The 23,938-nt window shown below is 42.6% G+C and overlaps 1 protein-coding gene across 1 annotated transcript in view; it reads right to left on the bottom strand.

Moving 5' to 3' along the window:
• The window catches only part of LOC115134161 (low-density lipoprotein receptor class A domain-containing protein 3-like), a 201,827-nt gene that overhangs the window by 147,832 nt on the left and 30,057 nt on the right, over positions 1 to 23,938 (bottom strand). The window contains exon 2 of the mRNA XM_029667855.2: positions 267 to 413. Coding sequence (XP_029523715.1) covers positions 267 to 413 — 147 coding nt within the window. The remainder of the gene's footprint in view (positions 1 to 266; positions 414 to 23,938) is intronic.

Genomic DNA, 23,938 nt, shown 5'->3' with positions numbered 1-23,938 from the left:
GATCAAGCTTCTTGGTAACGTCAGAGACATCCAAACCCCTCCTGGATCAAGATTCCTGTTTCCTAAATTGTTTTCTTGCTTCAAAATAATATTTTACCATTTTTGGAAATAGCGCCCCTTGTGTGCACTTCCGTTAATACCGTATTCCCCGGGATGGAACAGAAACGGTATGGATGGAAATTGGGAAACGGCCCAACCCTAGGTGACAGGGAAGGAGAGAGAGAGGAAGAGAGAATTAGCCAGCGGAAAAAGGGATCTGTACTCACAGCAGCCTTTCTCGTCGCTCTTGTCGAAGCAGTCGGACACTCCGTCACACTGCCACGCCCCTGGGATACACTTCCCGTCCCCACACATGAAGTTCCCTGGGTTGTTACAGTCTGTGGTGAAATTGTTCCCCGGAAGGAGCTGGCTCTCTGTGGGAGAGGAGAGATGAGGAGGAGAGGAGCAGGGGGAGGAGAAGGAGAGGGCAAGAGGAGGGGAGGAGAGAGGAGCATGAGAAAGAGGGGATGAGGCAAGGAACCAGGATGGGGAAGATAGGGAAGAGAGTGGGGTGGTGGGGTTGGAAGAGGAAAATAATATATAATGTTTATCCGTTGTTTTGTTTATCCGTTATTTGTTTATCTGTTATTTTACCAGGTAAGTTGACTGAGAACACGTTCTCATTTGCAGCAACGACCTGGGGAATAGTTACAGGGGAGAGGAGGGGGATGAATGAGCCAATTGTAAACTTCAGCGATTTTGAGCCAATTGTAAACTTCAGCGATAATAATAATAATAGTCCAAACAGAACTAGGACGATAAAATTATATATTATATTATATATATTATTAATATTATTATCTCCAAATGGAACATTTTTAAAGGCAGTGGCTCCATTCCTATATCAGTATCCAGGCAGATCATACAAACAGAGGATAGCATCATGAATACCAATATGAGAGGTACGAAAGGGTCATATGGTGATAACAGTCAAGTCTCTGAGTCACTATTGCTGGCTAATATAACGAAAGGCAGATAAGGGCACGCACTCACTAGGGATTGGAATGGTTATATGAATACTAAAATATTCAAACTGACAGTATTCGATTACTTGGGAGAGTATTCATTTATTATTTTTTTTATTGAAGGTGCAAAATGCAGAAATCACTCCGCCATTTCCTGGTTGCTAAATTTCTAATAGTTTGCCTAATTTCAGTTTAACAAACAGTAATTGTGTAGAGAATCCAAGTACCATCTAAACCGCTGTGAAATATATTTTCCATAAGCAAAAATATTGTATTTTCTGCTGTTTGAAGCTGGTGTATAAAAGCAAAAAACAAAAGTTAAGAACGAGAAGTATAGAAATAGCACACATAGAGCAGATCTACCGCTTCTTAGACTTGCTTTCAATGATAATGACAGATGTATAACTCATATTTCTACGTGAATTTGATCAGTTACATATCGCACCTTTTAAGGCTTTGTCTAAAATTAAATAAAATTATCTATGTGACATTGCTACATAGCCTACCAGAATAGATGATTAAATTCCTTTTCTTTTTTAAACAACAGTTTTATGACAGTTTTTATAAGTGTGCCCCATCAAAAAGATACACTGGTAGCCCACAAACGTTTCACACATGTAGTTTGTTGTTATTGTTGGACAATCAAAGAAGTGGGAGATTTCTAATCAATGCAAAATGGAATTAAGTTTGATAATAAAACGAGTAGGCTACGATGATCAACCAACAGGTAGGCTATTGTGTCATATGTTGTAGACAAATCAAATCATTGTATTTGTTACATGCGCTAAATACAGCAGGTGTCACCTTACTGTGAAATGCTTACTTATAAGCCCTTAACCAACAATGCAGTTAAGAAAATAGATTTGAGAAACAAAAGTTTTAAAAAAGTAACACAAAATAACTAGGCTATATATGTTTTATTTATTTAACCTTTATTTAGTCAGTTAAGTACAAATTCTTATTTATATTGAAAGCCTAGGAACAGTGGTTAACTGCCTTGTTCAGGGGCATAACGACAGATTTGTACCTTGACAGCTCGGGGATTCGATCTAGCAACCTTTCGGTTACTGGCACAACGCTCTAACCACTAGGCTACCTGCCACCCCTATATAAAGTCAATGTGCGGGGGTTACAGGTTAGTTGAGGTAATTTGTACATGTAGGTAGGGGTAAAGTGACGATGCATAGATAATAAACAGCTAGTAGCAGCAGGGGGGCATTTGATTAATTGTTCAGCAGTCTTATGGCTTGAGGGTAGAAGCTGTTAAAGAGCCTTTTGGACCTAGACTTGGCACTCTGGTATTGCTTGCCATGTGGTGGCAATGAGAACAGTCTATGACTTGGATGACTGGAGTCCTTCCTCTGCCACCGCCTAGTATAGAGGTCCTGGCAGGAAGCTTGGTCCCAGTGATGAATTGGGTTATATGCACTAACCTCTGTAGCGCCTTACGGTCAGATGCTGGGCAGTTGCCATACAAGGCGGTGATGCAACCGGTCTGGATGCTCTCAATGATGCAGCTGTATAACTTTTTGAGGATCTGGGATCTGACCCATACTAAATCGTTTCATTCTCCTGAGGGGGAATAGGAATGTCTTGGTGTGTTAGGATCATGTTGGTGATGTGGACACCAAGGAACTTGAAGCTCTTAACCTGCTCCAAGGATGGGTAGCGCAGCAAAATAGCCTAAATTAGCCTTGCTACTTGAAGATTCCCCACAAATGTTTCTTTCAAACACTATCCAGATATCCGAAAAAAATAGCATGATTATTTGAATACTGAAATTATTTAAAATGTCCATCCCTAACACGCAGGCACAGTCGTAAACACACACAATTTATCCTCTGATTTCTCTGTCGCTCAATACGACAAGAGTCTGCTACATGCAGCATTGAGTGAAGCCTCCTTTCTAGAGTCCTGTGTAGATTATAGACCTAGAAGACAATATGGATGGCTATATTTGTATGGCATCAAGTACATCTTTAGTAAGTGGGACATGATGAGGCAGAACTTGTTGATGCACTCCAGCATTATAGACTAATGGAGTTGGAGTGTAAACCATGTGCTGCTGGGCTGGCTGGCTGGGCTCAGGCACCTGTTGTGGGTACGCACTAACAAACACCACTACACTATAGTTGGCCTAATTATGACTTAAAGAGATAATTCCCCTGAGTCAGATGAACTCGTGGATACCATTTTTATGTATTTGTGTCCAGTATGAAGGAAGTTAGTTAGTTTTGTTAGCAAACGCTCGCGTTAGCGCAATGACTTGAAGTCTATGGGTATCTGCTAGCAAGTAGATAAAAGGGCCACATTGCCAAAATCCAGAATTATCCCTTTAAGGATAACAAGGCACAGGATGTGTCCCAAATGGAACCCTATTTCCTATACTGTACCCATAGGGCTCTAGTCAAAAGTAGTGCACTAAATAGGGATCATTTTGGACCCCTACACCTTTTCACTCAGTATCTGCATCCCAAACTGGAACAAGCTAGGGGAGGAATACAACATGACAAGAGTCCAGTGTCAATATATAAATAATAGGCCTACATGCATTATAATTCAAGTTGACAAACTGGAACTAGTAGCAGATTGTGAGATGTGTTAGATAGCTGCTGCTTGTAGTAACAGGGATTTTGTTATTGTTATCAACTCACAACAGGCAACGCAGTATTTTAAACACGTTGTATTATTAAGTAACTAGCAACAGAACCAACGTGTTTTCCTCTATTTTCATCATCAATGAAAACATTAACTTACGTGTTTTGGATGGCAGATCACAATGTTAGCACATTACTCAGTATAGTTAACCCAGACTATATCTGATGAGAGTACATCAAACTCACCTACACACAGATAGCCAGAAAGCCTGCAAGCCAAGTTCAACTGTGCTTCCCCCCAACCATCAGATCTCCTGCTCCAGAGGTTGAGTCCCGCCCACTTGTTCTGAACCTCCTCTGATCCAGCCATTCCCAGTGCTTCATCTGAGTGATTTACAGCTGGTATGAGTCATAGAGGTACTACAGGTGTGTGAGAAGTGTTTCATTATCACCCTGGTCATTTAATGCCCTGATCACACCTACAGAATCATTGTGCAACATGGTACGCAGCATCATTTGGAAATGTGTGCAACAAAAGCTCAACATTCACCTTCTGCGACCATTGCTGTCAAGCCATCTACACATACAGTTTGACGCATACACTCGATAAATACAAAGTATGCACCACACAGAACGCACTACAATTGCCTCTGCAACGCAAAAAAATGCCTCTGCAACCAAAATGCAATGACGCTGTCGGTGTGATCGAGGCATAAACCTTGAGGTTCTGAAAATGTCTACCTAACATCCCGTCAGAATGTTTACACCGCAGCCCTCTCTTGATCCTTAGAGTGGGTGATGTAAGCCTCACTTTTGCCTCTTGCAATAAAAGGAGAAAGGGACTGAGGGAGAGACAGAAAGGGAGAAAAGGGGCTGTTGCCAGGTCTTTTATGTGTAGCATTCTAATAGTTATTTCTCTAATTGGCAGGAGGACGTGCCAGCGGGTTTGTAGGATGGCTACACTGAGCTGCTTCAACCAGCCTCCAGTAGCAGTGACACGCACGCACGCTAGCTCACACACACACACACTAAGAATAACTTAGATGAGTGGCGATCACCATTCAAACACATAGGCGAAGCAATGAGAACAGATATTATAGATTAGCTCACACACACACACACACACACACACACACACACACACACACACACACACACACACACACACACACACAAGCACCTAAATTCACATGGGTGCACACACACTGGAAATGTGTATGAGGGAGCCGTGCATATAGACTTGAGAGAACCGGGTTTGCGAGGGGCAATGGGTTAATTAGAGAGCTGCTCTGGGACTGTACGTGTGTGTGTGTGCACTAGCACTACACCAGGATATTGGCCTACACTTACTCATTCACTCTTCTACACCTCACTCAGTCCATCATGCATTCATTCATTCATTCACTCTGAGATGCGTGTCCTTCCCTACATACGATGTCTTCCTACACAAGGACACACAATCTATGCATCCCAGTTCACTGGCTCCTTTTGTAATAAAAAGGCAATCTCATTTCACTGTCTGGAATCAGCTTACTGTAGGGGTTTCATCAGTAACACTTAACTGTATACCTTAGTGCATCGTTCCTACTTAAATCGCCCAAGGTGACTTGAGATAACCTTCAATTGATTTGGCAATGCATTTACCCTTTCAGCATGAAACACACCGCATATGCATGCAGGCACACACACGCGCACCCGTCCCAGCACTCTACTACTCTTCACCTAATTCACTTCATTTTTACTCCATATAAAATCATCAGAAAGTAAGATACCTGTAGGTCTCTAAACGAAGCATACCTGGGGACTATGTGTTAACAGTAATACGAATATGAAAGCAATTACACTGAGCCAATATTGACTAGACCTCGCTCCCCTCTTCCTGTCAGCCCCCCCCGCTTCCCTCAACCTCTGTCAACTAGAATCCTTGGGCTTTAAGCCTCCACAGATACACAGTAGGCACGCCTGGACCAGTCTATGCATAATCCCTACTGTCACACACACCTCAACTGTAGACACAGGGAAAAGAGAGAGAGAGAGAGAGAGAGAGAGAGAGAGAGAGAGAGAAGATGTAAGAGAGTAGGATGGAGCAGACACTGCATACTCAATACAGCTACCTCCGTAGGGGGAATAGAGAGTGGAGTGGAGAAAAAAAGGCAACAGCCCATCTGGATGAGAGGCTGCATAATCCCCACTTCCACTGGAGATACAGGGGAGAGAGGGGGGGGGGGGGGGCAGAGGGATGGGGGGGAGCAAGGAATACAAGGGGAGAAATGACAGGTTGGGGATAGACGAAATGGGGGGATAGAGATAGAGGGGATAGAGAGGAGAAGTCCTGGCCTGAACTTTCCTGCCTCCACATTCCCCAGTAATACCATCATTCCTCAGCATGTTGATCCCTCTACCCTGGACTGTACACCCTTGGCTGTATTAATCTATAGCTTCAATCTATAACCTAACATTAAAGTGGGCTCTTTGACCCAGCCAGGGTATCATATCTCACCTACATTGATCAGGAGGGAGGAAGAGGTGAGACATAGATTGGAATGGTACATAATTGATGAGGGGATTATATACACAGGGTGTATGTCACACACCCCATTAAGAATGTAAACTTGACTTTGAAGCAGAAAAAATACAGACAGTTACATTTTCAGGACTCCAAATCAAATACGGAAGGGCTTTTTATGTTTGAGGAAGGTAAAAATAAGGGAGGGGACGGATCAATATTAGACAGTTCTGAATAAGCCTGTCTTTTTTTATGGCTAGAGGTAGGAATTTATTTTCCAATTACAGACTGACTTTAATGGGTTGGCTGTATCAGAAACTTCTGAAGCACAGCGAGTGGTGGAGGGAAATTGGAGCCGTGTGTGTGTGTGTCTGTCAAAGTCTGTTTGCGCGTGTGTGTGTTAGGGCTATGATGGTTATGGATTTTTGGATTATGGTTATTAGCCAGGCAAATAACCCCCCACCCCCTAAAAAATTACATATATTTTTGCAAAAAAAGTATATTAGACATTTTCCCCTCTCCGCCGCTCCTGACTGCATGCGCTGACATAGCAATAGAATAGAACGGACGTCCCCATTCAAGTCACTGATTGCATAATGGGTGGACTGGAGACCATTGTGAGTGTACCCATTGCAAAGAGGAAGATGCTAAACTCATCTTTGTCCATAGAAGCAACACAGGAAGTAGAAATAGGATTATTGCGTCACAATGCCAGGCAGCCGTTGTGAGTGTACCCATGAGTTTTCCAATCAAATTGCCAGGGTTAGAGGTTCCAAGCACGTTCTATTAATTTGATTTCTATATGTGCCGCTGCTGCATTGTGGGGGTCTTGTTTGCTACAACACCTTGCTTGTTTTATGGGGGAGTCTTTGTTGGGGACATCAAGGTCACAGAGGAAGACTTTCCAGTCATCCCTCTCTTCTGTCCTCCTCGGCTGCTTTCCTTCCGTCTCCCTCTCTTCTCCCTCTCTGCTGTGTCTTATTGTTCAGTCTCTAGATGGGAACAGCGCAAAGGACAGGGAGCACAGGGCACAAGTCACATAGCCTTACATATTACACACACAAGGCATGGGGCACAGGGCACCGGTCATCCAAAATAAATGAACAGTCTGTTTGAATTCCCTGTACAGGCCTGAGGCTAGGCCTCTGAAGGTCTCCTACATGCAGAGTTAGCTAGCCTGTAGCATTGAACAGTGTAATAACATACAGGCTTGACTGGAAGCTTTCAGGCATCACTGCTCTTTGTGCATTTCTCCCCATTCAGGAGAGGTCAGATCTAAGTGTTGCAGCCTGCTGTTATATCTCTGTCTATTATGTCTTCAATTGATCTAAACCAGAGCAAAGGGTGTGGGATCTTTTCTATGATTCGTTCCATTGAATGCTACAGATGTCTCAAGTTTTGAGCAGTGGTGTGTATCATGGGTGCCAAGGGAAGCCAGGCTTCCTCCAAAAATGTACCAATAAAAAATATATATATTTTATCTCTCTGTGTTTCATAATGTTCCTTCAATTTGCAAGAGGCTGAATGCATCTCACAGGAGTAAGCATCCGAGCGAGCGAAACAGCACCCCTCCGTTTCTCTGCACGTCGCTCCTCTATCTGATGCTGTCTGGTCCAAACGACTCAAAGGAGGCTTGCAGAAAAGTTTTTAACAATGTGCAAACAGCCTTCACCAGAGAGATCTGTCAACTAAACAAAACAAATATGTCTGGACCCTCTCCCTAGCCACCTGAACACATGTACTACACCATGGGTACTAAACAAGCTGCCCCACATGGGTCTGGGCTCTAGGTGGAGTGTACTAACGATACAGCATGCAGTTCATTGTGCCCAATACAGTCAGTGCCTCCCTCTCTTTTCTCTTGTTCCCTTTGCACACAAAGTACACACACAAAACTAACACACACAAAAATACAAAGACACCTGCTTCACTGTTTAAAAAAAACACACACTTTGCATAATGTGAATAAATTAGGGATGTGACAAATGGAAAATATTGCTTAACGTTCAAACTGAATTTTATCATTAGTTTTCCATTAAAACAATATTTTTTTTTCTCTCCCAATGCTGAATAATGGTCCTATTATACAGTGGGGCAAAAACGAATTTAGTCAGCCACCAATTGTGCAAGTTCTCCCACTTAAAAAAATAAGAAGCTTGTAATTTTCATCATAGGTACACTTCAACTATGACAGACGAAATGAGAAAAAAATTCCAGAAAATCACATTGTAGGATTTTTAATGAATAACAAAAGTTTATCTCAATAATTTGTTATATAAACTTTGTTGGCAATGACAGAGGTCAAATGTTTCTGTAAGTCTTCACAAGGTTTTCACACACTGTTGCTGGTATTTTGGCCCATTACTCCATGCAGATCTCCTCTAGAGCAGTGATGTTTTGGGGCTGTTGCTGGGCAACACAGACTTTCAACTCCCTCCAAAAATGTTCTATGGGGTTGAGATCTGGAGACTGGCTAGGCCACTCCAGGACCTTGAAATGCTTCTTACGAAGCCACTACTTCGTTGCCCAGGAGGTGTGTTTGGGATCATTGTCATGCTGAAAGACCCAGCCACGTTTCATCTTCAATGCCCTTGCTGATGGAAGGAGGTTTCACTCAGAATCTCACGATACATGGCCCCATTCATTCTTTCCTTTACACGGATCAGTCGTCCTCGTCCCTTTGCAGAAAAACAGCCCCAAAGCATGATGTTTCCACCCCCATGCTTCACAGTAGGTATGGTGTTCTTTGGATGCAACTTAGCATTCTTTGTCCTCCAAACACAACGAGTTGAGTTTTTACCAAAAAGTTATATTTTGGTTTGATCTGACCATATGACATTCTCCCAATCTTCTTCTGGATCATCCAAATGCTCTCTAGCAAACTTCAGACGGGCCTGGACATGTACTGGCTTAAGCAGGGGGACACTTCTGGCACTGCAGGATTTGAGTCCCTGGCGGCGTAGTGTGTTACTGATGGTAGGCTTTGTTACTTTGGTCCCAGCTCTCTGCAGGTCATTCACTAGGTCCCCCCGTGTGGTTCTGGGATTTTTGCGATCATTTTGACCCCACGGGGTGAGATCTTGTGTGGAGCCCCAGATCGAGGGAGATTATCAGTGGTCTTGTATGTCTTCCATTTCCTAATAATTGCTCCCACAGTTGATTTCTTCAAACCAAGCTGCTTACCTATTGTAGATTCAGTCTTCCCAGCCTGGTGCAGGTCTACAACTTTGTTTCTGGTGTCCTTTGACAGCTCTTTGGTCTTGGCCATAGTGGAGTTTGGAGTGTGACTGTTTGAGGTTGTGGACAGGTCTTTTATACTGATAAGTTCAAACAGGTGCCATTAAAACAGGTAACGAGTAGAGGACAGAGGAGCCTCTTAACCTCTTGCTTCTACTCGGGACGCTTGCGTCCCAACTAGAGCTCTGGAAATGCAAATGCGCTACGCTAAATGCTAATAGTATTAGTTAAAACTCAAAAGTTCATTAAAATACACATGCAGGGTATCGAATTAAAGCTACACTCGTTGTGAATCCAGGCAACAAAATAGAAAACATTCATTACCTTTCACCATCTTCTTTGTTGGCTCTCCTAGATGTCCCATAAACACTATTTGGGTCTTTATTTCGATTAAATCGGTCCATATAAAGCCTAGATATCGTTATATGTAGACTGTGTGATAAACGAAAAAAACATTGTTTCAAAACGTAACGTCATTTTTTAAAATTCAAAAAGTCGACGATAAACTTCACAAAACACTTCGAAATACGTTTGTAATGCAACTTTAGGTATTAGTAAACGTTAATAAGTGATAAAATTCATCAGGAGGCGATGTAAAGATCATTAGCTGTCCGTCTGGAAAAATGTCCGGCTAGAAACTTAACGAAATTATCCGGTCCTAGACCTGAGGAGATACGGTGCCCTGCATGTGTTTGACCAAGAAAAAAAAACTCGAAGGGAAATGACAAGACTCTAGACACCGTGTGGAAGCTGTAGGTACTGCAACCTCAGTCAATTAATTGTGGTTCACCTTTATCAATGGGTTCAAGTAGCGCATGGATATATTTTCCCATTTTCAGTGATCAGTTTTTCCTGTGCTTTTCGATGTAAATGCCGTTCTGGTAAAGCCACAGCAGTGATTTAACCAGTTTTATAAACGTCTGAGTGTTTTCTATCCACACAGACTAAGCAAATGCATATACTATATTCCTGGCATGAGTAGCAGGGCGCTGAAATGTTGCGCTATTTTTAACAGAATGTTCAAAAAAGTAGAGGGTCGACTTAAGAGGTTAAAGAAGAAGTTACAGGTCTGTGAGAGCCAGAAATCTTGCTTGTTTGTAGGTGACCAAATACTTATTTTCCACCATAATTTGCAAATAAATGTATAAAAAAATCCTACAATGTGATTTTCTGGATTTTTTTTCTCTCATTTTGACTGTCATAGTTGAAGTGTACCTTTGATGAAAATTACAGGCCTCTCTCATCTTTTTAAGTGGGAGAACTGGCACAATTGGTGGCTGACTAAATACTTTTTTGCCCCACTGTATATGTTTGACCGCTAGGGCCGGGCAATGAAGCTACAGTATAAATACCGCAGTCATATGCCCTTGAAGCTATCGACAGTTTTGTACAATGCGACTCATACCAGAACATACCGGACCTATTTTTCTCTCTCATATACCTGGATTTCTACCGCAAGCTCTGGACATTTACACCTGGATCTCGCAGCTAGCTAGCTGCTATCCGTGTGACTATTGGCTTACATCGATCCCGGAGCAAACATAAATTATTCCGGAGCTAGCTAGCTGAAGAGTTCCATCAGCCACTCCTGGGCTACAATCACCTATTCGGACCCATTTACTGCCAATGCAGAGCCCCACCGGGCCTTCACGACTGCACTACCGACGTTATCTGCCCGAGGGAGTTATCCAACTGGCCCCTCCGTCGTGACGTTACCTGAGCGCCCATCTGCGGCCGGCTAATCGTTAGCTGTCTTATCGGCTGCTATCTGAATAAGTCTATCGGACATTTTTTTTCTTGGGTCACTATAACTATATCTATTTTGCCAATTGGATTGATCCCCTCTACCACACGGAACCACACTAATCTACCGACGGAAACACACGTGGTGGCTAAAAGCAGACCTCCATCTTATGCTAGCTTGCTACCCATGGCCCGGCTAGCTGTTTGAATCGCAGTGACCAAAACCAACCTCACTACTCACTGGACCCTTATGATCACTCGACTAAGCATGCCTCTCCTTAATGTCAATATGCCTTGTCCATTGCTGTTCTGGTTAGTGTTTTAAGGTTTTTCATAAATGTATTATTCAACATAACGCCTGAATATATGAACTTGCCTTTGTGACAGCTGAAAATATGTATTTATCATAAAAAAATATTTACACGCAACCTTTTTATGAGACTATGATAACAACCATATGATTTCCCAATCTAAAACAAAACAGTCAATGTAATTATACATAATATACTAAGTCACCTAAAAAAAATAGGGATGTGGTGGAATGCAAAAAAAAAAAAAAACGTATGAAAACAATATTTTATTGCAAACATTTTGAACAATAACCATTGTTAAACATCTAATTCATTTAAGACAAAGTAAGATTCCAAAAGTAGCCGATGGGCAGAGCTCAAGGAAGTAGGCCAGTGCTTTTGAGAGATGAGCCCAGATTGCAGAGTGGTCATCCGCATAGAAGAGCTCAGTGAGCAAAGTGAAACTGTATCATTTGTGGTATACCCAAAACAGGTGTGGAGGGTCACCTGCTTGTGAGAATCACCAAAGTGAACTGCCTGGTTTTCACTGGTGTATTTACACAGGTAGTTTCTCAGGGGCGCAACTTTGGTTTTAGAAGTGAGGGGGGGGAATAATTATTGTAATTAGTTTTATCCAGTCGGATAAACACTCCAAAACAGCCTATCCGACCTCTTGGAGGTGTCTGCAGCATGGTCCTAAAGCACACCGTTGCCTCATTTTGTATCACATTCCAATGATAAAACTGGAGGGGACAGAAATGCAAATTCAGAATGTGTGTGTGGGTCCCCCCCGTTCCCGTCCCCAGTGAAAGTTGCACCCCTGAGTTCTCTGCGAAGTCAATATGCACGATGATCACTTTCTGCAGATTCTCTTTTAAATTCTCTCAGTTTGGAGTATTTGTGTCAAATGTTGTACACGTGTTTCCCCAACTTCTCTTTTATTCCTTTGGAGAAGTCCTCCAGTAGAATATGCAGTGTGCCACACACATTTTCTTTAACTGTCAAATGTACAGTGAACTTGTTTCCCTCTTTGTTTTTCCACTCAAACCACCAGTTTGACATTTGTCATGCAACGATCCCTATGTTTTTAAGTGAACTCTTCCAACCTTTTTCCTTCCAACAAGTATTCAACTTCTCATTCCTGTTGCAGATGATGAGGAAGGGGTAACAGGATATGCATCAGGGGCAGGTAAGCTAGGGGCAGGTATGATGGCCTCATGTTCTGGCTGCAAGTCCTCTGGTGACTGAGGTGGTGTGTTGCCTGATAGGTTGGCCTCATGTTCTGGCTGCAAGTCCTCTGGTGACTAAGGTGGTGTGTTGCCTGATAGGATGGTCTCATGTTCTGGCTGCAAGTCCTCTGGTGACTGAGGTGGTGTGTTGCCTGATAGGTTGGTCTCATGTTCTGGCTGCAAGTCCTCTGGTGACTAAGGTGGTGTGTTGCCTGATAGGTAGGCCTCATGTTCTGGCTGCAAGTCCTCTGGTGACTGAGGTGGTGTGTTGCCTGATAGGTTGGTCTCATGTTCTGGCTGCAAGTCCTCTGGTGACTAAGGTGGTGTGTTGCCTGATAGGTAGGTCACAATTGCAACTGTTCTCTTTAAAGTCTGTCTTCTATTCTGTTGGTTGCATTTCCATCTCTTGCTTCTTTGTTCTCGCTTTGTAAGCTCAGAGATAGATTTCACTTCTCCCTTGCCTTTTTTCTTCCAGTATCTCTCGCTATCTTTTTGCAGATGTTCCTGGTATCGTATAGGATACATTTTTATTTTGTTTCTACGTCTGTGACCTCTGTGCTGTTTTATGTGGTATCGTCTAAAAACAAAGAAAAATACTATTTAAGTTTTCCAATTGTGCACACCTTGGAGCATTTTCTAGATTAAAATAATTTAAAACATGATTAAATAACCCTAGTAAAAAAAGAAAAAAATAATAACAATGGATTTTTGTCATTTCCACAACAGTTAAGTTTGTGATGGAATTGACGCTTCTACTGTTTTTGGAGAAAAATTACAGACTGCTTAGCATGCTTTGGCTAGTATTACAGCTAGCATATAGTTAAAACTAAATACATAAAATATATTTTAAATAATCTAAAGAATGTATAGCCTGTTTGGAAATTATTGACAATAACAATATTCTCTACACAAGTAATATTTACCTAGATTTTTCTTCAACTTCTGGACATCACTTCTGGAACAACTGTCTGCTGCAGCCATGTGCTTTAGTGTCACAATAAGTTTACATGGTAACTAAATTAACATTCTCTTGACAAAACTTTATTATTTTTATTTATTTTACCAGGCAAGTCAGTTAAGAACAAATTCTTATTTTCAATGACGTCCTAGGAACAGTGGATTAACTGCCTGTTCAGGGGCAGAACGACAGATTTGCACCTTGTCAGATCGGGTGTTTGAACTTGCAACCTTCCGGTTACTAGTCCAACGCTCTAACCACTAGGCCACCCTGCTGCCTATAACCTCTTGAAGCTAGGGGACACTATTTTTATGTTTGGAAAAATAACGTTCCCAAAGTAAACGGCCTATTTCTCAGGACCAGATAGTAGAATATGCATTTAATTGACAGATTATGATAGAAAACACAAGTTTCCAAAACTGTCAAAATATTGTCTGTGAGTATAACAGAACTGATATTGCAGGCGAAATCCTGAGAAAAATCAACCAAGGAAGTGGCTTCTATTTTGAAAACTCCATGTTCCATAGATTCCCTTTGCTCCATTTAAAGGGATATCAACCAGTTTCCTTTTCCTATCGCTTCCTCAAGGTGTCAACAGTCTTCAGACATAGTTTCAGGCTTTTATTTTGAACAATTAGCCAGAAAGATAACATCGCGTCAGGTGGTCACATGAGTTTTGCTCGCGCAACAGAGTTCGGACAGCCATTGCCTTTCCCTCTCCTACTGATAAAGACATTTGCGGTTGATACATTATGGATTATATATTTTAAAAACAACCTGAGGATTGATTATAAAAAAGTTTGACATGTTTCTGTGGACATTACGGATATTACTTGGAATTTTCGTCTGCGTTGTCGTGACCGCTCTTTCCTGTGGAGTTCTGAACATAACGCTTTGATTGCTTTTCTGATTTTCGTGACCAAGCTGCTTAATGCTAAGTGTACATAATGTTTTATCGGGCGAACGATAAACTTACACAAACGCTTGGATTGCTTTCGATGTAAAACATATTTTCAAAATCTGAGATGACAGGTGGATTAACAAAAGGCTAAGCTATGTTTTGCAATATTGCACTTGTGATTTCATGAATATAAATATTTTTAGTAATATTATTGGAATGTGGCGCTATGCTATTCAGCGGTTGTTGATGACAATTATCCCGCTAAAGGGATGGGTAGCGTCAAGAAGAAAATGAGGAATTTGCCCCCAGTGGTGGAAATGACACCATTACCAAAGGACATCTATGTTTTGTGTAAATAACAATATAAAAGGGCATACTGTCACAATCTTGGAAATGAATGGACCACGGCGCAGAGTGAATTGAGTTCCATATCTTTTTAATACAAAGTCAAACTAGAAACAAACAACAAAACTTACAAAGAATGTGAAGTGGTAGTGCTCAAACACACTAACACAAACAATATCCCACAAATGCAGGTGCGGAAAAAACCTACCTAAATACCAGCTGCCTCTAATTGGGAACCACACAAATCACCAACCGATAAATCTAAAATAGATAAACCCCCCCAGTCACGCTCTGACCTAAACACCATAGAGAACCGAGGGCTCTCTATGGGCAGGGCGTGACACATACTCTCAGTAAATATTGACATGGATTTTAATTTAATTGACTCTTTCTCTAGAAGATAGCATTACATAATGTGTAATTATTAATGTTTCCCATAGAAAAACATAGTAGAATCTCAAAAGTCTGGGTCAGGGATAAGGTCAAAACAGTGAAATTGAGGTATAAAATGCATCTGAAAAGTAGCTAACACTTGATAGAGGTGTTTAAAAAAAATCTGGGGTGATTGTAGTGTGAACTTAACATATAGAGAATAAAAACATTATCAAAATTATTTAAAAAATCCCCCAAATTTACCTGAGGACATAGTTCTCGTAGTTGCAGAATCACCCAAAAACGTTCACCTAACCCTACGCTAATGTCCAATGAAGCCAGTGGATTTCCAAACTGAACTTGGATCCGCGTTAAGAAAGTAGCAATGATATCATTCGCCACCATCATCTTACGACAGATATCTCAAACAGGTCATGACTACTCAATAAAACAATACAGAATTTTCTAGTTAATTTCTAACTTACATGATTGTTTATAACTAGTAAAATACACTGCTCAAAAAAATAAAGGGGAACACTTAAACAACACAATGTAACTCCAAGTCAATCACACTTCTGTGAAATCAAACTGTCCACTTAGGAAGCAACACTGATTGACAATAAAATTCACATGCTGTTATGCAAATGGATTAGACAACAGGTGGAAATTATAGGCAATTAGCAAGACACCCCCAATAAAGGAGTGGTTCTGCAGGTGGTGACCACAGACCACTTCTCAGTTCCTATGCTTCCTGGCTGATGGTTTGGTCACTTTTGAATGCTGGCGGTGCTTTCACTCTAGTGGTAGCATGAGACGGAGTCTACAACCCACACAAGTGGCTCAGGTAGTGCAGCTCATCCAGGATGGCACATCAATGCGAGCTGTGGCAAGAAGGTTTGCTGTGTCTGTCAGCGTAGTGTCCAGAGCATGGAGGCGCTACCAGGAGACAGGCCAGTACATCAGGAGACGTGGAGGAGGCCGTAGGAGGGCAACAACCCAGCAACAGGACCACTACCTCCGCCTTTGTGCAAGGAGGAGCAGGAGGAGCACTGCCAGAGCCCTGAAAAATGACCCCAGCAGGCCACAAATGTGCATGCGTCTGCTCAAATGGTCAGAAACGTGGGGGTTGTGCTTACAGCCCAACACCGTGCAGGACTTTTGGCATTTGCCAGAGAACACCAAGATTGGCAAATTCGCCACTGGCGCCCTGTGCTCTTCACAGATGAAAGCAGGTTCACACTGAGCACATGTGACAGACGTGACAGAGTCTGGAGACGCCGTGGAGAACGTTCTGCTGCCTGCAAAATCCTCCAGCATGACCGATTTGGCGGTGGGTCAGTCATGGTGTGGGGTGGCATTTCTTTGGGGGGCCGCACAGCCCTCCATGTGCTCGCCAGAGGTAGCCTGACTGCCATTAGGTACCGAGATGAGATCCTCAGACCCCTTGTGAGACTATATGCTGGTGCGGTTGGCCCTGGGTTCTTCCTAATGTAAGACAATGCTAGACCTCACGTGGCTGGAGTGTGTCAGCAGTTCCTGCAAGAGGAAGGCATTGATGCTATGGACTGGACCGCCCGTTCCCCAGACCTGAATCCAATTGAGCACATCTGGGACATCATGTCTCGCTCCATCCACCAATGCCACGTTGCACCACAGACTGTCCAGGAGTTGGCGGATGCTTTAGTCCAGGTCTGGGAGGAGATCCCTCAGGAGACCATCCGCCACCTCATCAGGACCATGCAGAGACGTTGTAGGGAGGTCATACAGGCACGTGGAGGCCACACACACTACTGAGCCTAATTTTGACTTGTTTTAAGGACATTACATCAAAGTTGGATCAGCCTGTAGTGTGGTTTTCTACTTTAATTTTGAGTGTGACTCCAAATCCAGACCTCCATGGGTTGATAAATTTGATTTTCATTGATCATTTTTGTGTGATTTTGTTGTCAGCACATACAACTATGTAAAGAAAAAAGTATTTAATAAGAATATTTCATTCATCATTCATTCAGATCTAGGATGTGTTATTTTAGTGTTCCCTTTATTTTTTTGAGCAGTGTAGTTTTGAAGTTGAGGTTGCATTATTTATGATGAACTAGAATGGTTCAGCTAACAAGCTAGATTTACCAAGGGAAAACAAGCTTGGGCCTAGTGCACATCAAATCAAATGTTATTAGTCACATGCGTTGAATACAACGAATACCTGACAGTGAAATACTTACTTACCCTAACCAACAATACAGTATAAAAAATACAGATAAGAATAAGAAACAAAAGTAACAGGTAATTAAAGAGCAGCAGTAAAACAACAATAGCGAGACTATATAAAGGGGGATACCGGTACAGAGTCTGTGTGTGGGGGCACAGGTTAGTTTAAGTAATATGTACATGCAGGTAGAGTTATTAAAGTTACTATGAATAGATAACAACAGAGAGTAGCAGCGGTGTAAAAGAGGGAGAGAAATGCAAATAGTCTGGGTAGCCATTTGATTTGCTGTTCAGGAGTCTTATGGCTTGGGGGTAGAAGCTATTTAGAAGCCTCTTGGACCTTGATGTGGCACTCCGGTACAGCTTGCCGTGCGGTAGCAGAGAGAACAGTCTATGACTAGGGTGGCTGGAGTCTTTGACCATTTTTAGGGCCTTCCTCTGATCCCGGCTAGTATAGGAGGTCCTGGATGGCAGGAAGCTTGGCCCCGTTGATGTACTGGGCTGTACACACTATCCTCTGTAGTTCCTTGCGGTCGGAGGCCGAGCAGTTGCCATACCAGGCAGTGATGCAACCATGCTCTCGATGGTGCAGCTGTAGAACATTTTGAGGATTTGCGGACCCATGCCAAATCTTTCCAGTCTCCTAGGGGGGGGAATAGGTTTTGTCGTGCCCTCATCACGACTGTCTTGGTGTGCTTGGATCAAGTTAGTTTGTTGGTGATGTGGACACCAAGGAACTTGAAGCTCTCAACATGCTCCACTGCAGCCCCGTCAATGAGAATGGGGGTGTGCTCGGTCCTCTTTTCCTGTAGTCCACAATCATCTCCTTTGTCTTGATAACGTTGAGAGAGAGGTTGTTGTCTTGGCACCACATGGCCAGGTCTCTGACCTACTCCCTATAGGCTGTCTTGTCGTTGTCGGTGATCAGGCCTATCACTGTTGTGTCATCGGCAAACTTAATGATGGTGTTGGAGGCTGTGCAGTCATGAATGAACAGGGAGTACAGGAGGGGACTGAGCACACACCCCTGAGTGGCCCGTGTTAAGGATCAGAGTGGCAAATGTGTTGTTACCTACCCTTACCACCTGGGGGCGGCCCATAAGGAAGTCCAGGATCCAGTTGCAGAGGGGAGGTGTTTAGTCCCAGGGTCCTTAGCTTGTTGATGAGCTTTGAGGGCACTATGGTGTTGAACACTGAGGAGTAGTCAATGAATAGCATTCTCACATAGGTGTTCCTTTTGTCCAGGCGGGAAAGGGCAGTGTGGAGTGCAATAGAGATTGCCTCATCTGTGGATCTGTATAATGGTGTTGATGTGAGTCATGACCAGCCTTTCAAAGCTTTTCAAGGCTACAGACGTGAGTGCAACGGGTCGGTAGTCATTTCTTGGGCACAGGTACTATGGTGGTCTGCTTAACTTCACTAGGGTAGGGTGCAGCATTCAGAATTTTGGATGAAAAGCATGCCCAAATGAAACTGTCTGCTACTCAGGCCCAGAAGATAGGATTTGCATATAATTAGTAGATTTGGATAGAAAACACTCTAAAGTTTCCAAAACTGTTAAAATAATGTCTGTGAGTATAACAGTACTGATATGACAGGCGAAAACCCAAGGAAAATCCAACCAGGAAGTACTATTATTTTGAAAGGCTGTTATTCCATTGAAAGCCTATCCACCAAACAAAGACTTAGGACCCAGTTCATGAGCTCTGTGGCTTCCTCTACATGTGGCCAGTCTTTAGGCATTGTTTCAGGCTTTTACACTGAAAAATGAGGGAGATACAGCACTTTCAATCAGTGGCCAGTGGAAATTTCCATTCATCAGCCATGCGCCTGATCGGGAATGTGCCTTTCTTGTTTCTTCTTTCCTATTGACGAAGCTTTTGTCCGGTTGAAATATTATTGATTATTTATGACAACCGGAGGTTTGATTTTAAACATCGTTTGGCATGTTTCTACTAACTTCTTTGTACTTTTTAAAACTTTTCATTTGGACTTAAGTGCACGCGCCTTAAGCATTCGGATTACTGGACAAAACGCACAAACAAAAAGGAGGTATTTGGTCATAAAGAAGGACGTTATCGAACAAAACAAACATTTATTGTCTAACATGGAGACCTGGGAGTGCAACCAGATGAAGATCATCAAAGGTAAGTGATTCATTTTAATGCTATTTCTGACTTTTGTGACTCTCTCCTTGGCTGAAAAATGGCTGTATGGATTTCTGTAGCTAGGTGCAGACCTAACATAATCGCAAAGTGTGCTTTCTCCGTAAAGCCTTTTTGAAATCTGACACTGTGGTTGCATTAAGGAGAAGTGTATCTTTATTCGTATGATTAACACTTGTATCGTTTATCAAAGTGTATGATGAGTATTTCTGTAATTTGATGTGGCTCTCTGCACTTTCACCGGATGTTTGTTTGAGACAATGCATTTCTGACCATAATGCGCCAATGTAAACTGAGATTTTTGGATATAAATATGAACTTTATCGAACAAAACATACATGTATTGTGTAACATGAAGTCCTATGAGTGCCATCTGATGAAGATCATCAAAGGTTAGTGATTAATTTTATCTCTATTTCTGCTTTTTGTGACTCCTCTCTTTGGCTGGAAAAATGGCTGTATGGTTCTGTGACTAGGTGCTGACCTAACATAATCGCATGGTGTGCTTTCGCAGTAAAGACTTTTTGATATCGGACACTGTGGTTGGATTTACAATAAGTTTATCTTTAATATGGTGGATAATACCTGTATGTTTGAGGAATTTTAATTATGGGATTTCTGTTTTGAATTTGGCACCCTGCAATTTCACAGGCTAGCGTCCCACTTGTACCAGAGAGGTTAAAACATGTTGGTGTTACAGACTCGGAAAGGGAGAGGTTGAAAATGTCAGTGAAGACACTTGCCTGTAGGTCAGCGCTTGCTCGCAGTACACGTACTGGTAATCCGTCTGGCCTTGCGGCTGCAGAAAGCATGATCACACAGTCTTCCGGAAGAGCTGGTGCTCTCATGCATGTTTCAGTGTTATTTGCCTCGAAGCGAGCATCGAAGTAGTTTAGCTCGTCTGGTTGGCACGTGTCACTGGGCAGCTCTCAGTTGTGACGAGCTTCAGAGCCAGTGTAGTACGATTCAATCTTAGTCCTGTATTGACGCTTTGCCTGTTTGATGATTCGTCAGAGGGAATAGCAGGATCTCCCTGCATTAAATGCTCTCAGAGAGAGTGCAGGTTAACAGCTTGTTTATTTCTAGTATAAATCGAAGCCTTTCCGCTGGAATGTGACCACCCAGTGACTAGCTGGCAGCATGGATAGGGCCACTAAAGCCCAGTTAAATGCCTCCGCTCCAACGTATCTGAACCATACGCTATTGATGATCCATCTGTGGCTTAAAAACAGATGTGGAGTTAAGAGTATGGAGAGAGAAAGAGAGAGAATGGGGCAGAGAGAACAAGAGAGAGAGAAAGAGAGGGGGGCAGAGAGAGTGAGAAAGAGAGAGAGAGAGAGAAAACCCTCCTCTACTCTCCTCTCCTGTTTCTCCCAGCAGCATCTGTCTGACCCTGAAGGTCCGAGACAAGGTCATGGCAGAAACCACAGGATCCACTTTCAAGGCCAATCCTTCAGTGGGGGGATTGTGTGCACGCGTACGCTCGCGCACGTACGCATGCACACACACACACACGCTCAATTCCACCACCACTCCGCTACCTTTTCATTTCAGTGATGATGCGATTACTCAAACTTTCCTCCAACTGTCTAGCCAGCACTGTCTCTAGCAGCCTGGCCTAGTTCCGTTATATCCATGAAATACCATTAGATCCAGTAATCATAGTAAATAGCCTTGTCTCCTCTGACATGGCCTAATCAACATTAGCAGGACAACATTAGGAGATTGGCCTTTTTCCTTCCAGACAAAAGAGGAAAAACTGATGCATAATGCAATGCTCCCTCCAATATACGTGATTAATATGAGTGCAATTCCAATGCCCCCTAAAGTACAGAGCAGTTTCTACTATGACCCAGGCTAATTACAATAGCAGAGATTGGCTGGATGATATGGGATGATTTTCTAATCTCTACTCAATCTTGCTGTTTTAATGTTTATTGTAGAATTGGTTACAAACTTCTGTCCACTTACGTTTTCCACTTAGCTGATTAAATTAAAAGTGAATCCACAGTAATATCCTAAATGCTGTTTGTTTAATATACAGGCACACAAACACCATACCATATCATTAAATCATTCAACTGTAGTCCAATTCAGTACTCTTGGTAAACACAAACATAATTCTGGTATTAATTACCATGACACAGTCATAAACCTAATGTGCTCCAGTCTCCAGTGTGTTTAACAGGGCTTGTGAAGGCTGCTGTTGGACAGAATGTGTTTGTTCCCACACTCGGGACTCTTATTCTATTGGTTACACGGACTCTTGGCCTCCCATCCTGTTCTAACCACCTCTCGTCGGCTTTGTATTCATGTTGCCTGATGAAATTGCTGGACAATGTGATCTTGATGCCATCTAACGCACATTTGAATGTTATAAATCAACACTGCAGAGCTCTCCCTGACCTCTGTCGTGCCCTGATTGTATTACTGCTAATTATATCTGGAAATGTACACCCTGACCCATCTACTGTTTCTAGCCCCAATTCTGCGTCACTGATTTCTGCTCTCGTAAAAGCCTGGGTTTTCTGCACGTTAACACTAGAAGCTTATTAACTAACATTTATCAATTGAAAGTGTGGGTTCACAGCTCCAATCAAGATGTGTTGGTCATTACTGAGACATGGGTAAGAAAGAGTGTTTTGAAAACTGATGCTAACCTTTCTGGTTATAACCTTTTTCAGCAAGAACGATCTTCCAAAGGTGGTAGAGTGGCAATCTTTACCAAGGAACACATTCAGTGATCGGTTGTCTATACCAAGTCTGTCTCCAAGCAATTTGATTTGCTGGTTTTACGCATTAAACTTTCAAATAACTTTGTTGACAGTCGCTGGGTATTATCGGCCACCATCAGCACCGACCTGTACCCTAAATGCCCTAAGCTCTCTTCTGGCCCTTAACACTAATTCTGAATTGGTCCTGCTAGGTGACTTAAACTGGGACATGCTTAAACCACCTGACCAAGTCCTAAAGCAATGGGACTCCCTAAATCTTTCTCAGATTATTACCAATCCCACAAAGTATGACTGTAAACACCCAGAAAAGGCTACCCTCCTTGATATTATCCTTACAAATAATACTGATAGGTATCAGTCTGGTGTTTTCTGTAATGACCTTAGTGATCACTGTTTTACAGCCTGTGTTCATAATGGCTGCTCAGTGAAACGACCTGTCCTGATTTGTCATAGACACTTGCTAAAAAACTTTAATGAGCAATCATTCCTTTATGACCTGGCCTCTGTAAATTGGAATAGAATCAGCTTGATCCCCTCTGTCGCTTGCACCTACTTTAAAAAATATTTTCAGTAGTATCGTTAACAAATATGGGCCCATAAAGAAAATGAGAATTAAAAACAGGTTCAGACCCCTGGTTCGACCATGATCTGGCAGAGTTTCTCCACCTCAAGAATTCCATTTGGCAAATCGCTTGACACATGCATACTCAGGCTGATTGGTTCTCGTTCAGGCAAATAAGTGCACTCAGGCTAACCGGAAGGTGAAAGTTAGTTACTTTAAGGAGCAGTTCTCTCTCTGTGGGTCTAACCCCAGAAAGTTCTGGAAAACGTTTAAAGACTTGGAGAATAAACCATCCTCCTCACAGCTGCCCATGTCCCTTAATGTTGATGATGTGGTTGTTACCGACAAGGAGCACATGGCTGAGCTCTTTACTTCATTAAGTCAGGATTCCTATTTGACTCCTTTCCCATGCAACATGTAATAATCTCCCACCCCTTCTAATGCGACGATCCCTCTTTTTCCCCTGCCCCGCTACAAAGTTTCTAGCTGCAGGCGGTCACTGAGTCTGAGGTGCTAAAGGAGCTCCTTAAACTTGACCCCCAAAAAACATCTGGGTCAGATGGTTTAGACCCTTTCGTCTTTAAAAGGTTGCTGCCCATATCGTCGGCAAGCCCATCTCCTCTCTGGGTGTCACGTGTGCTCCCTCTCCGGCCTCTAGGTCACCAGGCTGCTCGTTATGGCGCACACCTGTCACCATCGTTACACGCATCTGCACGTCATCACTCACCTGTACTCCATCACCCTCTTGATTACCTGCCCTTTATATGTGAATCCCTTTGATTTCTTCACCAGTCATCACTGTTTCTGTTTCCTTTCTGTCCGTTGTTCGTGTTTCTTGTTTTGTATTATGTTTCATTTATTTATTAAAAACACTCACTCCCTGAACTTACTTTTCTGACTCTCAGAGCACATCGGGGAGGTGTTACATTGGGGAGGTTCCCATTGCTTGGAAGGCAGCCATGGTGCATCCTTTATTTAAAGGGGGAGAGCAAGCTGATCCTAACCGTTATAGGACCATTTCTATTTTTCCCTGTTTATCAAAAGTGTTGGAAAAACCTGGGTATGCAATCTGGTTTCCGGTCAGGT

The sequence above is a fragment of the Oncorhynchus nerka genome, linkage group LG9a, assembly GCF_034236695.1.
Source record: "Oncorhynchus nerka isolate Pitt River linkage group LG9a, Oner_Uvic_2.0, whole genome shotgun sequence".
NCBI lineage: Eukaryota > Metazoa > Chordata > Actinopteri > Salmoniformes > Salmonidae > Oncorhynchus > Oncorhynchus nerka.
The sequence above is the reverse complement of the archived record's forward strand: the minus strand, read 5'-3'. Positions and strand labels throughout refer to the sequence as shown.